At 35.9% G+C, this 14099-nt stretch overlaps 1 protein-coding gene across 11 annotated transcripts in view; it reads left to right on the forward strand.

Moving 5' to 3' along the window:
- The window catches only part of THOC2 (THO complex subunit 2), a 50290-nt gene that overhangs the window by 22452 nt on the left and 13739 nt on the right, over positions 1-14099 (forward strand). For 7 of the 11 annotated variants that reach the window (XR_009962546.1, XR_009962544.1, XR_009962547.1 and 4 more), the window contains 16 exons: positions 333-374; positions 1071-1112; positions 2309-2439; positions 2528-2629; positions 3229-3349; positions 4541-4634; positions 5126-5206; positions 5482-5578; positions 7453-7570; positions 8339-8518; positions 9074-9238; positions 9893-10168; positions 10605-10746; positions 12535-12692; positions 13330-13458; positions 13958-14089. Coding sequence is in view for 7 of the 11 variants with exons in the window: in XM_062607462.1 (XP_062463446.1) it covers positions 333-374; positions 1071-1112; positions 2309-2439; positions 2528-2629; positions 3229-3349; positions 4541-4634; positions 5126-5206; positions 5482-5578; positions 7453-7570; positions 8339-8518; positions 9074-9238; positions 9893-10168; positions 10605-10746; positions 12535-12692; positions 13330-13458; positions 13958-14089 (2010 nt within the window). In the remaining 4 variants the exon portion in view is untranslated. The remainder of the gene's footprint in view (positions 1-332; positions 375-1070; positions 1113-2308; positions 2440-2527; positions 2630-3228; positions 3350-4540; positions 4635-5125; positions 5207-5481; positions 5579-7452; positions 7571-8338; positions 8519-9073; positions 9239-9892; positions 10169-10604; positions 10747-12534; positions 12693-13329; positions 13459-13957; positions 14090-14099) is intronic. The other 4 variants (XM_062607464.1, XM_062607467.1, XM_062607465.1 and 1 more) reach the window with 4 other exon arrangements.

Raw genomic sequence — 14099 nt, forward strand, 5'->3', positions numbered from 1 at the left:
GATAAGATTTCCCAGTGGGTAATAATCTGGATTTATAGCATGCTTATTTCTTGCTGGCCTGTGAGAAGATAGATATTTGAGTGATATGCTATGTTGCACTGACAGTGCAGCTAATTTGGAAATCATAAGGGAGTAATTGATTTTCTTGCTGTCAGCAGACTATTAAGACTACTTTGTCATTAAGTTCAAATACTGAAGGTTTGTGAGAAAGCCCTTGTTTCTGTGGATACATGCAATTTAGGAGTCTCGTGCAATTTTACTGTATATATATTAATATAATAGTTTAATGTTTTTCTGACAAGAATGAGCAACATTTTAGCTATTTGCTCTAGGTTGGAACTGTGAAGAAATTCGTCAGTGACAGAGTGGTTAAGGTAACACAGGGAAAGTTATTTTTAATGCATTATTGCCATCAGCATGTTCTAGTTATGAAACTACATTTAACACGCAATAGAAATACTTATAACTGGAGATAATTTGACTGTAAGTTAACCTGTGCAGTAGTTTAAAAGTTAGACTACTAACATTGCAGCAGTGCAGCTTTCCTGTGCAAGTGTACCTTTAAAATAATTGTGCACTTATTGGTGTGATAGCTAAATATGCTTTTTATGGAGTGGAACAAGGAGAGAGAAAATAAAGTAATTTAGTAATGAAGGCTAAAAGCTTTAGAGGGTATTATTGTGAAAGAAAGATGGGGAAAATAATCTGTGGCTGTTGATTATTGGGTTGGAAGTCCTGGGGGGTTTGTTTTTAGGTAGAAGGTGAATGCTTAGGGCGCTTTTTTCCTCCCCTTCTCTTCAGCAAGAAAATTCAGTATTTCTTATATAAGTTTCCTTTATTTTGGTTATTACCTTATTTTGAACAAAAGTGTAAAAAGGCCCTATATATGTTCGCAGTGTATTTCATCCCTTATTTAAATTTCTGTTAAAAAAATCAGTGCTGACAGATCTGCTAGATTTTTAGTAGGCACGTAGCCCTTCAGGTTTATGCTTTTGCTGAGGTAGCCTTGTTCTGAAACTATAACTGCTCCATTAATTATGCTTCAATTAACATGATTGTTTTTGTTACAGTTTCAGTCTGATGGAAGCAAGCAAGAAGATAAAGAGAAAATGGTGAGTTTATTTTGGAGGAAGGCGCTTTTATGCGAGATTGTGACCGAGGTTGGTCACACCCAGGGTTTTCTTCTGTTTTGTTTTCCTGTCCTTTTTTCTATTTTTATTTTTTATTCCTGCGTTCCTCAAATCTTTTTTCTCTCAGTCCAGTGCATTCTACTTCTTATTTGCTTAGAATCCACTGGTGTACCTCCAGCTATGTATTCTCTAAATACGCTTTTCATGGTGGCACCTTGTATCTTAAAGAGTTTACTGGGGAAAAGCACAGAGGAAAAGAGAAATGAGAAGTAGGAGAGGTGTTTAATAGTACAATGGCTATTTTTAATTTCTTGGCTAATTTAGCTCTTTCTAAATTTCCTAATTTATTGACTTACCAAGATTGGTCACAATGAAACCCAAGTGTCCAGCTGAGAACGAACTTACAAAAACAAATTGGTATTTTTTTTGTTTGTTTTTTAATCAAGAAGCAAGTTTTCAATGTGAAGTTCATGCAATTTTCATTATTACTTTCATTATTATTTATTACTCCCATTTCTCACTTGTCACGAATCATTCCAGCCTTCCTGAGTCATTGCAGAGAAAATCAGTCTCTTCTGAGTTTTTTTGTTAATGTTCTCCTCTGCCCCCAATGCTAGCATTATTCTAACATAGCTCCATGGGGAAGAAAAATGCTTAAGAAGGGGTGAGAATAGGATATTGAAAACATGGAAGCTGGTGCTGTGTCTTGGGAACATGAATAAAGCCTTCAGGCTTTAATCTCGAATTTTGAAAATGGAAGTAGTGGCAGAAATACCTTAATACATTGAAAGCAGTTGCCAAAATCTATTTTCTCCTGTTGCACTTTGTGCACATCCATGGTACATAGATTTAAAATGATTTAATTGGTTTGAAAATATGAGTGCAACTTACTGGAAACTTCAGCAACTTTGCTTAAGTATCTTATATTGTCAAAATATTGACGGTATATATGGCTCATGAATTATCTAATGAAAGATTTATGATAGGAAATATTTAAGTCCTTTTTAGATTTTTTTTGTTTGTTTGTTCTGCTTTGTTTTTGTTTAGGAAGTCTTAATCTTGTGGCAAACTTGTATTTTATCACTTAACACTTATGTTAAGTTTCTTCATTATCTGCATAGCATTGCTTCTAATGTACTTACTTGATACTTACCTTGAGTTTTTTGTCTTTATCTCAGGAGATACTGTTTAGCTGTCTGCTGAGTATTACTGATCAAGTCTTACTGCCATCTCTTTCTCTGATGGACTGCAATGCATGCATGTCTGAAGAACTATGGGGAATGTTCAAAACTTTTCCGTATCAGTACCGGTGAGTATAGCAATTTGTTTCCATTCTTTGGAAGTGGTCTCCTGAATTGTCAGTCCTAAAGGTTGTTTTTCCTTTATAATCTTTCAAGGTACCGGCTTTATGGACAATGGAAGAATGACACATACAATAGTCACCCACTTCTAGTGAAAGTTAAAGCTCAGACTATAGACCGAGCCAAATATATCATGAAGTAAGTTGACTAAGTACATAAATATTTATCAACCGTGATACAATGTATTGTATGGCACCAATTGAAGAAAAAAATCCTTGACAAATACATTCCCTTTCTAATGATTCGGTAATTTCACCGATAATCCTTGTTCGTGAAGTAGTTAATGTACTACTAATGGATAAAAATGTCAGATAAGTAAGGATACAGACTCAATTTGTCACCAGTAAGGATGCGTAAAACATGTCTCATTAAATTATTAAAAACCTTTTCCGTGGGTATGCTGTTTGAAAAGTTGCTTTGCTTATGGAAGTGTCAGAGTGCAACGTATTTTCTCTAGGTGTGGAGATTCCTAAGTCCAGAAAGTCTCAAAAGTCTTGTTACTTTTATATGTGGTTGAGGTTCCACTGACAACTTCCGAATGCGAAGTGATCAAAGTTGACACTATAATACCATCCATAGTAGTATAGGGACAACTGCAGGATTATAGATTTTAGATTCCCAGGAGAGTAATATTTCTTTACTTAGATCTCTTAAACTCCTGCTAGTGAGTATTTATTCTCTGTGACTAATAAACGGTATTTCTTTACTGGAACTAACTTGTTGTTTTCTTCTTTTAGCTTGTCTGTTCCAATAAAATATGTTCCCTTTCACAGGCGTTTAACTAAGGAAAATGTGAAACCTTCTGGAAGACAAATTGGGAAGCTCAGCCACAGCAATCCTACAATTTTATTTGATTATGTATGTAGTTATATGTATTTGAATACTATTTCATCTTAAGAATTTATATTAAAGTACAGGAAGACACCTGCTGTCTTAGTGAGAGGGCAGTTCTAATTTCATAATTTTTTCATTTTTGATGTAAAATTTAAAACATGCTAATATGCTTAGTAGGGCACAGGCATGAGATGTTTTTTCAAGAGCTATTGTCATATTTAATAATCACTGCACATAAAATTACATTCATTTATAGGAGTATTTAGTCTGAGATAGCTGAGGTGGGTCTCAGAGGTACAGGGGTGTGGTGATCATCAGGTTATGAAGAGCGCAAGTTCAAATTAGGTTGCTCTGGGTGGTTGGAAATACATGTGATGAAGGTACACCAGGGTTAGTTGGAAGGAAACGCAAAGCTTTGAAATCTGAAATACTCCTGTGAAGTTGCAGAGGATTTTTAAGATTGCTTGGTGCTACAGAATGCTGAGAGGTGTGAAAGTATGTTGGTGGATCTCCACCCTATGCACAAATGTGACTTGTGGTTATCAGTCTACCCGTTCTTAGATTTTACTTGAAGAAATTAATGCTGCAGCGCACATGTGCATGCATCTCATGTACCAAAGAGAACATTCTAAAATTAGATTAATAAGGAAGAAGTTCTTTGAGGTACTGAAATGGGTTGCCCAAAGAAGTGGTAAATGCTCCATCCCTGGCAGTGTTCAAGGCCAGGTTGGACAGAATCTTGGGCAGCCTGTTCTAGTGTGAGGCATCCCTGCCTATGGCAGGGAGGTTGGAACTAGATCTTAAGGTCCTTTCCAACTCTAAATACTCTATGATTCTATGACTTAGGTTCTTTTTTATAATAGTCTTCTTACTGTATGTAGCAACGGAAGCATACTGCAAAGATTTAGGAGTCTTAAGAAATCTTAGAAAAAAGTGAGTGAAATGTTTTGCGATTTTATTCTCTGATAATTGAAAAGAAACAATTATATAGAATTGTTTTTACATGTTAGAGACATGTTTCATTGGTATCTCTAAGGCACTAGATAAATTACTGATATTGCCTTTGAAAGTGGTTTAAGACCTTCAGAAAAATCATTTCAAAGCATGTTTTGTGTAGGTTCTGAATATTTAATAAGCACTGTTAAATGGTTTTGATTTGTGTGAATGATAAGGAATACTGCTCCTGTTCAGCTGAATGTCTTTTGTAACTTCCAGATCTTATCGCAAATACAAAAATACGATAACTTAATAACTCCGGTTGTTGATTCACTAAAATACCTCACTTCGCTGAACTATGATGTCTTGGCATGTATCCTTTTATGTAAATTGATACATGTAGTTACTGATAAAGTTGCAGTTGAAGCCAGATGAAATCTATTGTCTGTGAGTAAATATTATCTCCTGTTGTTTTCTATTCTTGTTGCTTTTTTGCTGGAAATTTTAATGACATTTGCAAATACCTGTTTGCTCTTAATGGGTTGCAAAACCCTCTATTCATTCTTTCATACTAAGCAAATTAAACTTTATTTTAAGATTTTTAGGGTTTGTTTTTTTTTTTTTACTACTTCACTCTGTTATTGAAGGCACACTGATCCTGTAAAGAGTGAGGTAAATACTGCTTTCTAAGTTAATTTAATTTTATTTTTTATACCAAAACTGTGTTAGTGGATTCCCTATATCATGCTTGCTATACTTGCACATCATGTTCACATATTGCAAATAGTTGAGCTTGAAAAACAGGTTTGTGTAAGTTTTGTGTTTACGAACTGAAGAAAAACGTTCTCTTTAACTCGACCAAAGACTGTATTATTGAAGCTCTGGCAAACCCTGAGAAGGAGAGAATGAAGCACGATGACACTACAATCTCAAGCTGGCTGCAGAGTTAGTATTTTTGTTTCATTTATTACATTTATGTTTAAAATACTTCACTTGCTCTGTGACCTACCATAGCATTGATCATTATGATCAGTACTTGGATCTGCCAGCTAACTTTCTAAAAAAAGCAGAAAGCTGGCAAGTTTAATCAATAGGAAAAGATTTTTTTCTTTGTGTTACAAAAATCCATGTACTGCAGACATTCTGCATGTAGGTGGTTAATGCCTATGTAGCGATAAGTATCTTGTGAGGTGCAATCACAACTGTTTTTGTTGCTTCAGGTCTGGCAAGTTTTTGTGGTGCAGTTTTCCGGAAATACCCAATTGAACTTGCTGGTCTACTTCAGTATGTAGCCAACCAATTGAAAGCTGGGAAAAGGCAAGTCTGGCACAACTGATATTTATAAACTTACTTTTTATAGTGTTTTGCTTGGATGTTTGCTGATAGATGGGCGCTTGATGTTGCAGTTACTCATGTAGTCATTAAATTCCATAATACTAGGAAGGTTAAAAAATCTAAATGGCAGGAAGAATAATATCCTCTTTAGGGTACATTATATTTCCTCTAATTGCATAGCTGTGACATGTTATTTTTGAAGTACTGATTTTTTTAATCTGCAACTTATAATACAGTTATCTTAACAGCTAACCAGACAGGGGAAAACCCTGCCAGTATGTAATATTTTACAGAAATTATAGTATATTGTTTAAGAAATAAGTAGCCATGGTTATAAAAGGATGTGACCGATTTGGTTTATTCTTTCCTTGTAATGTCTTCTTTGCAGAGATGGCTCTTAACATTTTAACAGTGCTTTAAGTAGTTTGTCCAGTTCATTTAATGGCAGTTGAATTGCTTCTTCATAGGTGAATGTTAATTATAACTAAAATATATATATATAAACAAAGTTTACAATTTGAATTTTCCTTTTGTCCTTCCATTCCCATCATTTAGTATTATTGTTTCATTTATGTACTTAATTTTAATGTGTTGTTTTTATCACATAGGTGAGTATCAACTTTTTTCTGTTGTGAATCTCGATATGCTTACTTGAAAGATATCTCTCCAATGGAGATAATGCAGCATGGTATTTTAGGGTATTTGTTGAGAAATGTAGTTTTTTTTACCTTCCCTGCAATGTAGACAATCAGTCTCATGTGTTCCCCTGTCCCAAATTTGTTTTGTATTTTGATGATGGTACAATTACATTGAGCCACAGAGGAAGGGTAAGTAATGCTTCTTGTCTTTCCCTAGAATTAAGACTTCACATATTTTGGGGGGAAAAAAAACAAACCCCAAACCAAAGGACCCTACTTATTTTAGTATTTGGGATTGTAAAACTAAAATGGATTTGCTGCTGTCACCAGTTTCAGAGGACTGGAGTATTCAGTTATTTGAATTGGCTATTTCTTAGTTCCTAGCCAGAATGCATATTTGTGGTTGGAGCAGCAAAACAAAAAATCAACAGTATAAATTATTTAAATACAGCCCTTTGATTTAGAGGGCACAGGTCTGTACTTCCTGTAAGTAGGTCACACAAATTTCAGAAGTTACTGGAAAATACTGCTTTTGAATATTTTATAAGATCATGATTTGAATGATCATGGTGCAGTTTACTGTGTTCTGTTGAGGAGATGTCATTGCCCTTGTAGAATTCTGGGCTAGCAGTAAAGCCTGGTCTCTGGTCAGGATGGTTATTGAAGCGTTTTGCATATACTGTGTTTTAAGTAAAAAAAAAAAGTCTTCCAAGTTCCAAATAACCTCTCCAGGCTGATTTTTTTTGTCAGTAAATTTCTAAGGCTGTATACTATTCTAGAATTTTTTAATAAAGTTTCAAATATTCCATGTTCATGAAATAACTGGATAGCTACAGTATGAAATGAAATAACTGGATAGATACAATATGAAGCATGTAAAACAGCAAAAGGGAGCAATAAACTTTATGATTAATTTGTTGCTACTTAAAAGTTAATAGCACTACTCTCACTATTATTTTCAAAAACAATGAAATTGTTGTGAAGGGTTTCTGGGATCCAGCTTTTTGAATGCCTGCGTTGCTATTCAGTAGTAACTTTTTAGTTGCAATAAAGAAATCCTGGTGCGCTCTGCATACTAGTTCCGTATTCATAAACTAATTAAATGTTATTTGTTTTCATGCTCATCATAGTATTGCTTTATGCTGTATTGAATGTCATGGGTTCCATTTCTTAAACAAATGTTCTCGGTTTTGCTCCACTTTTCTGTTTTCTGTGCAGCTTTGATTTGCTTATTTTAAAAGAGGTAGTGCAGAAAATGGCAGGGATAGAAATCACGGAAGAAATGACAATGGAGCAATTGGAAGCCATGACTGGTGGAGAACAACTAAAAGCTGAGGTATGTCCCTGGTAAATTTAATTAATTAATAGCTGTTGCTTCTTAATGGTGGTTCTATAGACTCTAATTCATGAACTCTGGCAGCATAGCTGACAAAAGTGTTATTGCTCTCATCAGAGAACCACTCTTTCTGAGGCTTACAAGCATGGCAGACAGACAGCCAAGACATTGTAAACCAGAGCATTTAATTGTTGTGCTTCACAACATATCAACAAAAGCAGCTTTCATTATCCGGTGTTACATGACAGATGCGTGAATTATAGGAGCCAGTGAGCTTGCACATTATGCAGTCTTGCTGTTTCAGCCCTGCTCTGGGTGGTAGCAGCTCCCTGTTGAGTGGATAAATATCTTAAACCATTTCAACAGCTAGAACTGTTGCAGCCTTGGTGTCAAAGAGATAGTTGAATCTGACCTAGACTCAACTCTTTAGGGGGTTGAATAGGCATAAATTTATAGGCATAAAATCTGAAACTCCTGTACTGAACAGAGAAGAGATGTTGAGCAGACCTAGGTTTAAAATGCAGTGTCATGGTGCCTGAGCTGAAATATCACTCTCAGTTTGCTGCGTGAAAGACTAATTAAGAGCATGCAAGACTAGTTAGTTTCTGATTCATATATATATATATATCCCTACACATTGCTGTACAGGACCCAGAGAGAGGGTGTTATTGGTGGACAGGGCACTCCAGTGATGTTAATTCATCAGTATGGTTTCCATTTTGTGATGTAGTGTTTCCAAACTTGAGTAACATTTTCTGTACTGTGCAGGGTGGATACTTTGGCCAGATCAGGAACACGAAAAAATCTTCTCAGAGATTGAAAGATGCATTATTGGACCATGATCTTGCCCTTCCACTGTGCCTGCTTATGGCTCAACAGAGAAATGGTGTGATCTTTCAAGAGGGAGGGGAAAAACATCTGAAGCTGGTGGGAAAACTGTATGATCAGGCAAGTAAAACCACTTGCATTTATGAGAACCCCTTTGGTAACTGCTACTGTTACAAAATACCAATATATAAGAATTTTCAGAATTAGTTGTAGTGATCTCATCTAAAATATATGGGTATATTAAATATATATTGAGAAGCGACTTCTGAGTGAAAGATTAAAATGTCCTTTGTCATTAAAAGTTAAATTCTTATTTCTTAAGGCAGCTATTGTGTTTTTCTGACCTTTCTTTGTTAGAGGAACTTTTTTCTATTAAAAAGAAACAGCCTGAATTCCTTTGCTGCCTTAGGCAATAGGAACTAGTTTAATTTCATTCTGGTAGATTAGAATGCTCTTACAGTTCTGCTGGCTTTTGTAGGGCTTTTTTTTTTTTTTTTTCTCACAGATAGATTTTAGTCAGTGTTGAGCGACAGAAGTATGTGGCATGGGATAATTTTTGCTGTACTGTGTGTTAACTTTTTTAATAAGAAGAAAAGAAAAAGGTCAAGCTCTCCTGATCTTCACTTCTGAACAAAATAAGACTGTTTGCTAACTTTTTCTGTCTTTCCCACGTAGTGCCATGACACCCTGGTACAGTTTGGTGGGTTTTTAGCATCCAATCTAAGCACAGAGGATTACATTAAGCGAGTGCCTTCTATTGATGTTCTCTGTAACGAGTTTCACACACCTCATGATGCTGCATTTTTCCTCTCAAGACCCATGTATGCACATCATATTTCAGTAAGTAGAATGCTTCTGTTTGCCTGTCATTAGCACTGCTATATTACATGCTATCAATATATGTGCTAGACTTCTGCTAATGTTTGCTAAATAAAAATTGCAGGAGCTTTATGAGTAGAAGTAGAAAGAGGAGCTGTGGGCTGGAGCAGGTTATCTTTGTCTTCATAAAAAATATGGCCTGTGTGTCAGCTTTGACACCACTGACAGAGGTTGTAGCTTATGAAGTCATCTCTTCTGATGATTTGGGTGATCAGCAGTTCTCTTCCTCCCCATTCCCTGAAAAGTGCAGATTCTGCAGATGTTTTCGATGTATTTTTGCTGTGGAGGAAAACATTGCAGCTGCCAAAAGGTGCGGTATCTCAGGAAGTGTCAGAAATGGATTTGTCCCTGCATCTAAAATGTTAAATATTGAGAGCAAATCTTACTTGGTGTAGTATGATGTGTTACTATAACACTAGGTAGCAACATCAGAAGAAGGTAAATCCATCCAATATGGATGAATACTTAAAAGTTCTGTAAGATGTTTTCAGTGCTTTGTGTTCATAAATGACTTTTCTTGTGTGTAAATATTTGTTATGTAGGTTTTTGTAATCTCATAAACCAAAATAATTTAACTTCTCAAATTTCTTATTTTTCATTTTTTTTTCTCCACAGTCAAAGTATGATGAACTAAAAAAAGCTGAGAAGGGCAATAAGCAGCAGCACAAAGTTCACAAATACATTACATCGTGTGAGCTGGTGATGGCTCCTGTTCATGATGCTGTGATTTCTCTGCACCTTCCCAAAGTATGGGATGACATCAGTCCTCAGTTTTACGCTACATTCTGGTCTTTGACAATGTATGACCTTGCCGTCCCACATAGTAGCTATGACAGAGAAGTCAATAAACTTAAAGTCCAGATGAAAGCCATAGATGACAATCAGGAAATGGTATGTTTATGTATTTTTATGGTCTAACCTTGAAAGACTCTTTTCTTATTTTTGTGAAATCTTATATTAAGGTCATTTTTATCTGGGAGGTTTTCTCACCTGATCCTGATTTGTTGCATTCACATGATTTGGATTTCCTCTTCCTTATAATTCCTGCATTAAAAATAACCAGTGACTTCACTAAGTGAAAATTACTGGAAAGTCTGTGTTTCACAAAGAGTTTTTTGACACCTGTATTTAGCTGTGGTTTAGCTGTTCATTTTTGTCTTTGACAGTATTCATAAAATCAGTTGATTACGAAAGCAGAAGTTTATTTAGTGAATCTTTTTATAAAGAAAGCGTTTTCAAGTGTTCTTTAGCATTATCAGGAATTTAATTGCTATGTCTATAGCAAGTGTTAGAATAATACTAAGTGAGCTGCATTGACATTTTGTAGCCTCCAAATAAAAAGAAGAAAGAAAAAGAACGTTGCACAGCTCTCCAGGACAAGCTTCTTGAAGAGGAGAAGAAGCAGTTGGAGCATGTGCAGAGGGTCCTACAGAGACTGAAACTAGAGAAGGATAACTGGCTTCTGGCAAGTAAGTGTTTGTAGGGGAAACACTCTGGATGTTTTTATAGTCCTTGGTGTCCCCAGAACTAAAAAGTCAGCTTTTACTAATGCTCCTAATGTTGATTTTTAAAATCTCTTTATATGTTGAGGTCTGTTAGCAGGGCAAACATTTAATTAGAGTGTAATGTGTCTTTGCTGCAAATGTGGAGAAGTTGGTTTTTAGGGTGATGTTTTGTTTGTATCTTGCCATTGCAAGAAACGATATCAAGACCTTTCAAATATTGCATTAATTTAGAAAAGAAATCAAAGATTGACCAATTCAGTGGAAAGTTATAACTGCAAGATAGCTTGTGCTTATTTACTGCAGTTAGAGTGCTGCTAAGTTAGGATAATTGCTACATTGCAAGAAATAGGCATATAAACACTCCATGAACAGTTTAATGGTCAAGTCCTATGATTAGGAGCAATATGCCAGTACCTCAGCAGTTACATAAACCCTGTTCCAATGACAAGATAAGTATTGTGCAAGCCTAACTACACCACAAAATGAAACAGCATGCAAATGTTTCGTGGGGCAGATGTGCAGAAGGCAGAACAAACATTTATTTTTTTTTTTTTTCCTCTGATAAAGCCTCTGTAATGTTTCGTATTGATTGTGAACTCTACTAGTATGGTTAATCTGAAATGTTTTTCTCTGGTCAGTTTTCTTCCTGGAGGAACTTTCAGTTTGTAACTGGAAGTAGTTGTTCATCTGTCCCAAGGAGCCTAGCATAATCCAGTGGAAAAGCGTTTTATTGTCTGACTCATGTAAGATACACCCAACTGATCTAATGAAGAAACATTGACAGTTAAGAAAAGTTATTCCCCTACAAGTATTTAATGCACTGCTATGGACAGCTGATTAGCTACATGAAATAACTGGTTGAAAAAATACTACCAGCCTAGGTCTAGACCTGACCGATAAATTTGTCTGCTCCCAGCAAAAAAACACCAGTTGCCCTCATGAGGATTGTGACTGTTCTTCCTCTGAAGGCATCCATTTTCAGTCTTCAGTTCTGTGCTTTCATCCTTGTGTTTAATTTCTTCTTGCCTGCCTTTTTGTGCTGTGCATCCCTCCCAGCTTGTTTTTATGCTCCTTGTTAACTGGGCAAGAGCTCATGGTACCAGTTTGGGTATGTGGTTGGTTGTTACGTTGGCCAGCCAGTGACTGGTCAGATAGAATGGGGTAACTTGAGCATACAGTACAGTCATTCACTCAGTGGTAGAATGAAGCCTTCACACAATATATCTGTATTGGGATGGTGGTTTAGTGAAGACTGTCTTTAAATTCCTATAATTGTTTGGTTGAAAAAATGGTTGTTGAAGGATTGTATATGCACAGACAACATGTTCTTCCATTTCTAAGGGAGCCAACCTGAAAGTTACCCCATCTAGAAAGGAGAAAACAAATGTTCTAGAGAAATAGCAGATGCTGCTGCTTCTGCTAATTTACAGATTTTGAGCATTTAGAGTTGACCAAAGGTTTTTCTGAGCCTCTTCCCTCCCTCACACCCTATTGTGTAATAGAAGCATTTTCCCAGTAAGAAATGAAGATTTGCTGCAGCCACCCTCCTACCATGCCCCCATCCCCAAACACTTCAGCTTATTTTGACTTTTTCTGAGCAGTGCTAAAGATATGTCTGGAAAACAAGTGGCCTAATATACAAACTCAAGAATACAGATGTGTGACAATGAACTTGGAAAGAGCAGTTGAGTGTTAACCCATTTACTAACTGGTTTTTCTTTCTTGTTTCTCCCAACTTCTCTGTTTTTGAAGAGTCTACGAAAAATGAGACTATCACAAAATTTCTGCAGTTATGTATATTTCCTCGGTGCATTTTTTCGGCAATCGATGCAGTTTATTGTGCTCACTTTGTAGAACTGGTGCATCAGCAGAAAACACCCAACTTCTCCACACTTCTTTGCTATGACAGAGTAAGTACCTAGAACCATGTGTATGTACTTAATTACTATTATGAGCATGCAGAGCTAGTGTCCTGCCTGCCTCCCAAAAGGGTAAACAAAATCTTTTAATTCTAAACTCTGTGACAATCAAAAGTACTTCAGGTTCTACAAACCAAGTTTTCCTAGAGCTTCAGGGGTTTATTTGCAAGAAATTTTGGTTTTGATTTATCTAATGAGACTAGAGTATCAGAGCAAAGGCATTAGCAGTCACAGGACTTGTATTTGGGTTTTGCAGCCTTCCAGTGGTCTGCATTTCTTTGGCCTCATTTCACTCTCCCATTTTCAGTTGTGTATGTATTCCTACTCAAGTAGCCAGTCCACTTGACAAAAACAAGCAATTGCAGGAGCCCTTTTGATGAACCTGCACAGGCCAGGGTGCATCATCTTGGCTAGGTGTCTACTTCCACCTGCTCAAACAAGTTACTGATTTGAAAACAAAACACTTATATGCCAATGAAGACACAGACCAAGAATATTTTGAGATCTCCTTTATATTTAGAAGCCAGCTTAACAGCGGCTTAGATGAGAAATTTGCAATTCTTGTTGGTTCTTGTTCTTTTTGTAATTCAGTGAAGTCATTGTAACCTTTTATTGCTGCTGTTCACAGGTTTTCTCTGATATTATATATACAGTTGCAAGTTGCACTGAAAATGAAGCTAGTAGATATGGCAGGTTTTTGTGCTGTATGCTGGAGACTGTGACTAGGTGGCACAGTGACAGAGTCATATATGAAAAGGTACGTGAAGTTATTGAAACAAACTTACTCATGAGAATGTAATGGCCGCTTGCATAATTCAGCCCAATAAAAATGGATTTAGTGAAATAGATGTAGAAACACCGAATTTTTTATTAGTGTAGTCTTAAAATTGAGTTTCTGTAATTCATGTAATTTTAATAGAATAGTTTTGTGTGGTGTCAGAAAATATATGGCTGAAAAAAAACTAATCTTGCATTTCTGATAGCTTGTCTTGAAGATAATTCAGGGAGCATATGGAAACTCATAATATTCTTTGCAAAAGCTATTTAAATGATGAGTAATCTTTTCTCTTGACCACAACTCGGGTTTCAACATAAATAAGCTTTTAAAAGAAGTCTGTAAGTCTTGTAAAGTGTAGTTGTGTCTTAGTCTTTAACAGAATCAGTGAAAAAGTGCTGTAGCTACCATATTAACTGTTGCAGAATTACTGTTTTCATGCTTCCTGAAAAATAAATATTCTTCCTTTTATGCAATTTAGGAATGTGGCAACTATCCAGGTTTCCTAACTATATTACGGGCAACTGGATTTGATGGTGGAAATAAAGCTGATCAATTGGATTATGAGAATTTTAGACATGTGGTACACAAATGGCACTACAAACTAACTAAGGTAAATAAAT

The sequence above is a fragment of the Pezoporus occidentalis genome, unplaced genomic scaffold, assembly GCF_034315485.1.
Source record: "Pezoporus occidentalis ecotype Australia unplaced genomic scaffold, CSIRO_AGI_Poc_V1 ctg123, whole genome shotgun sequence".
Classification (NCBI taxonomy): Eukaryota; Metazoa; Chordata; class Aves; order Psittaciformes; family Psittacidae; genus Pezoporus; species Pezoporus occidentalis.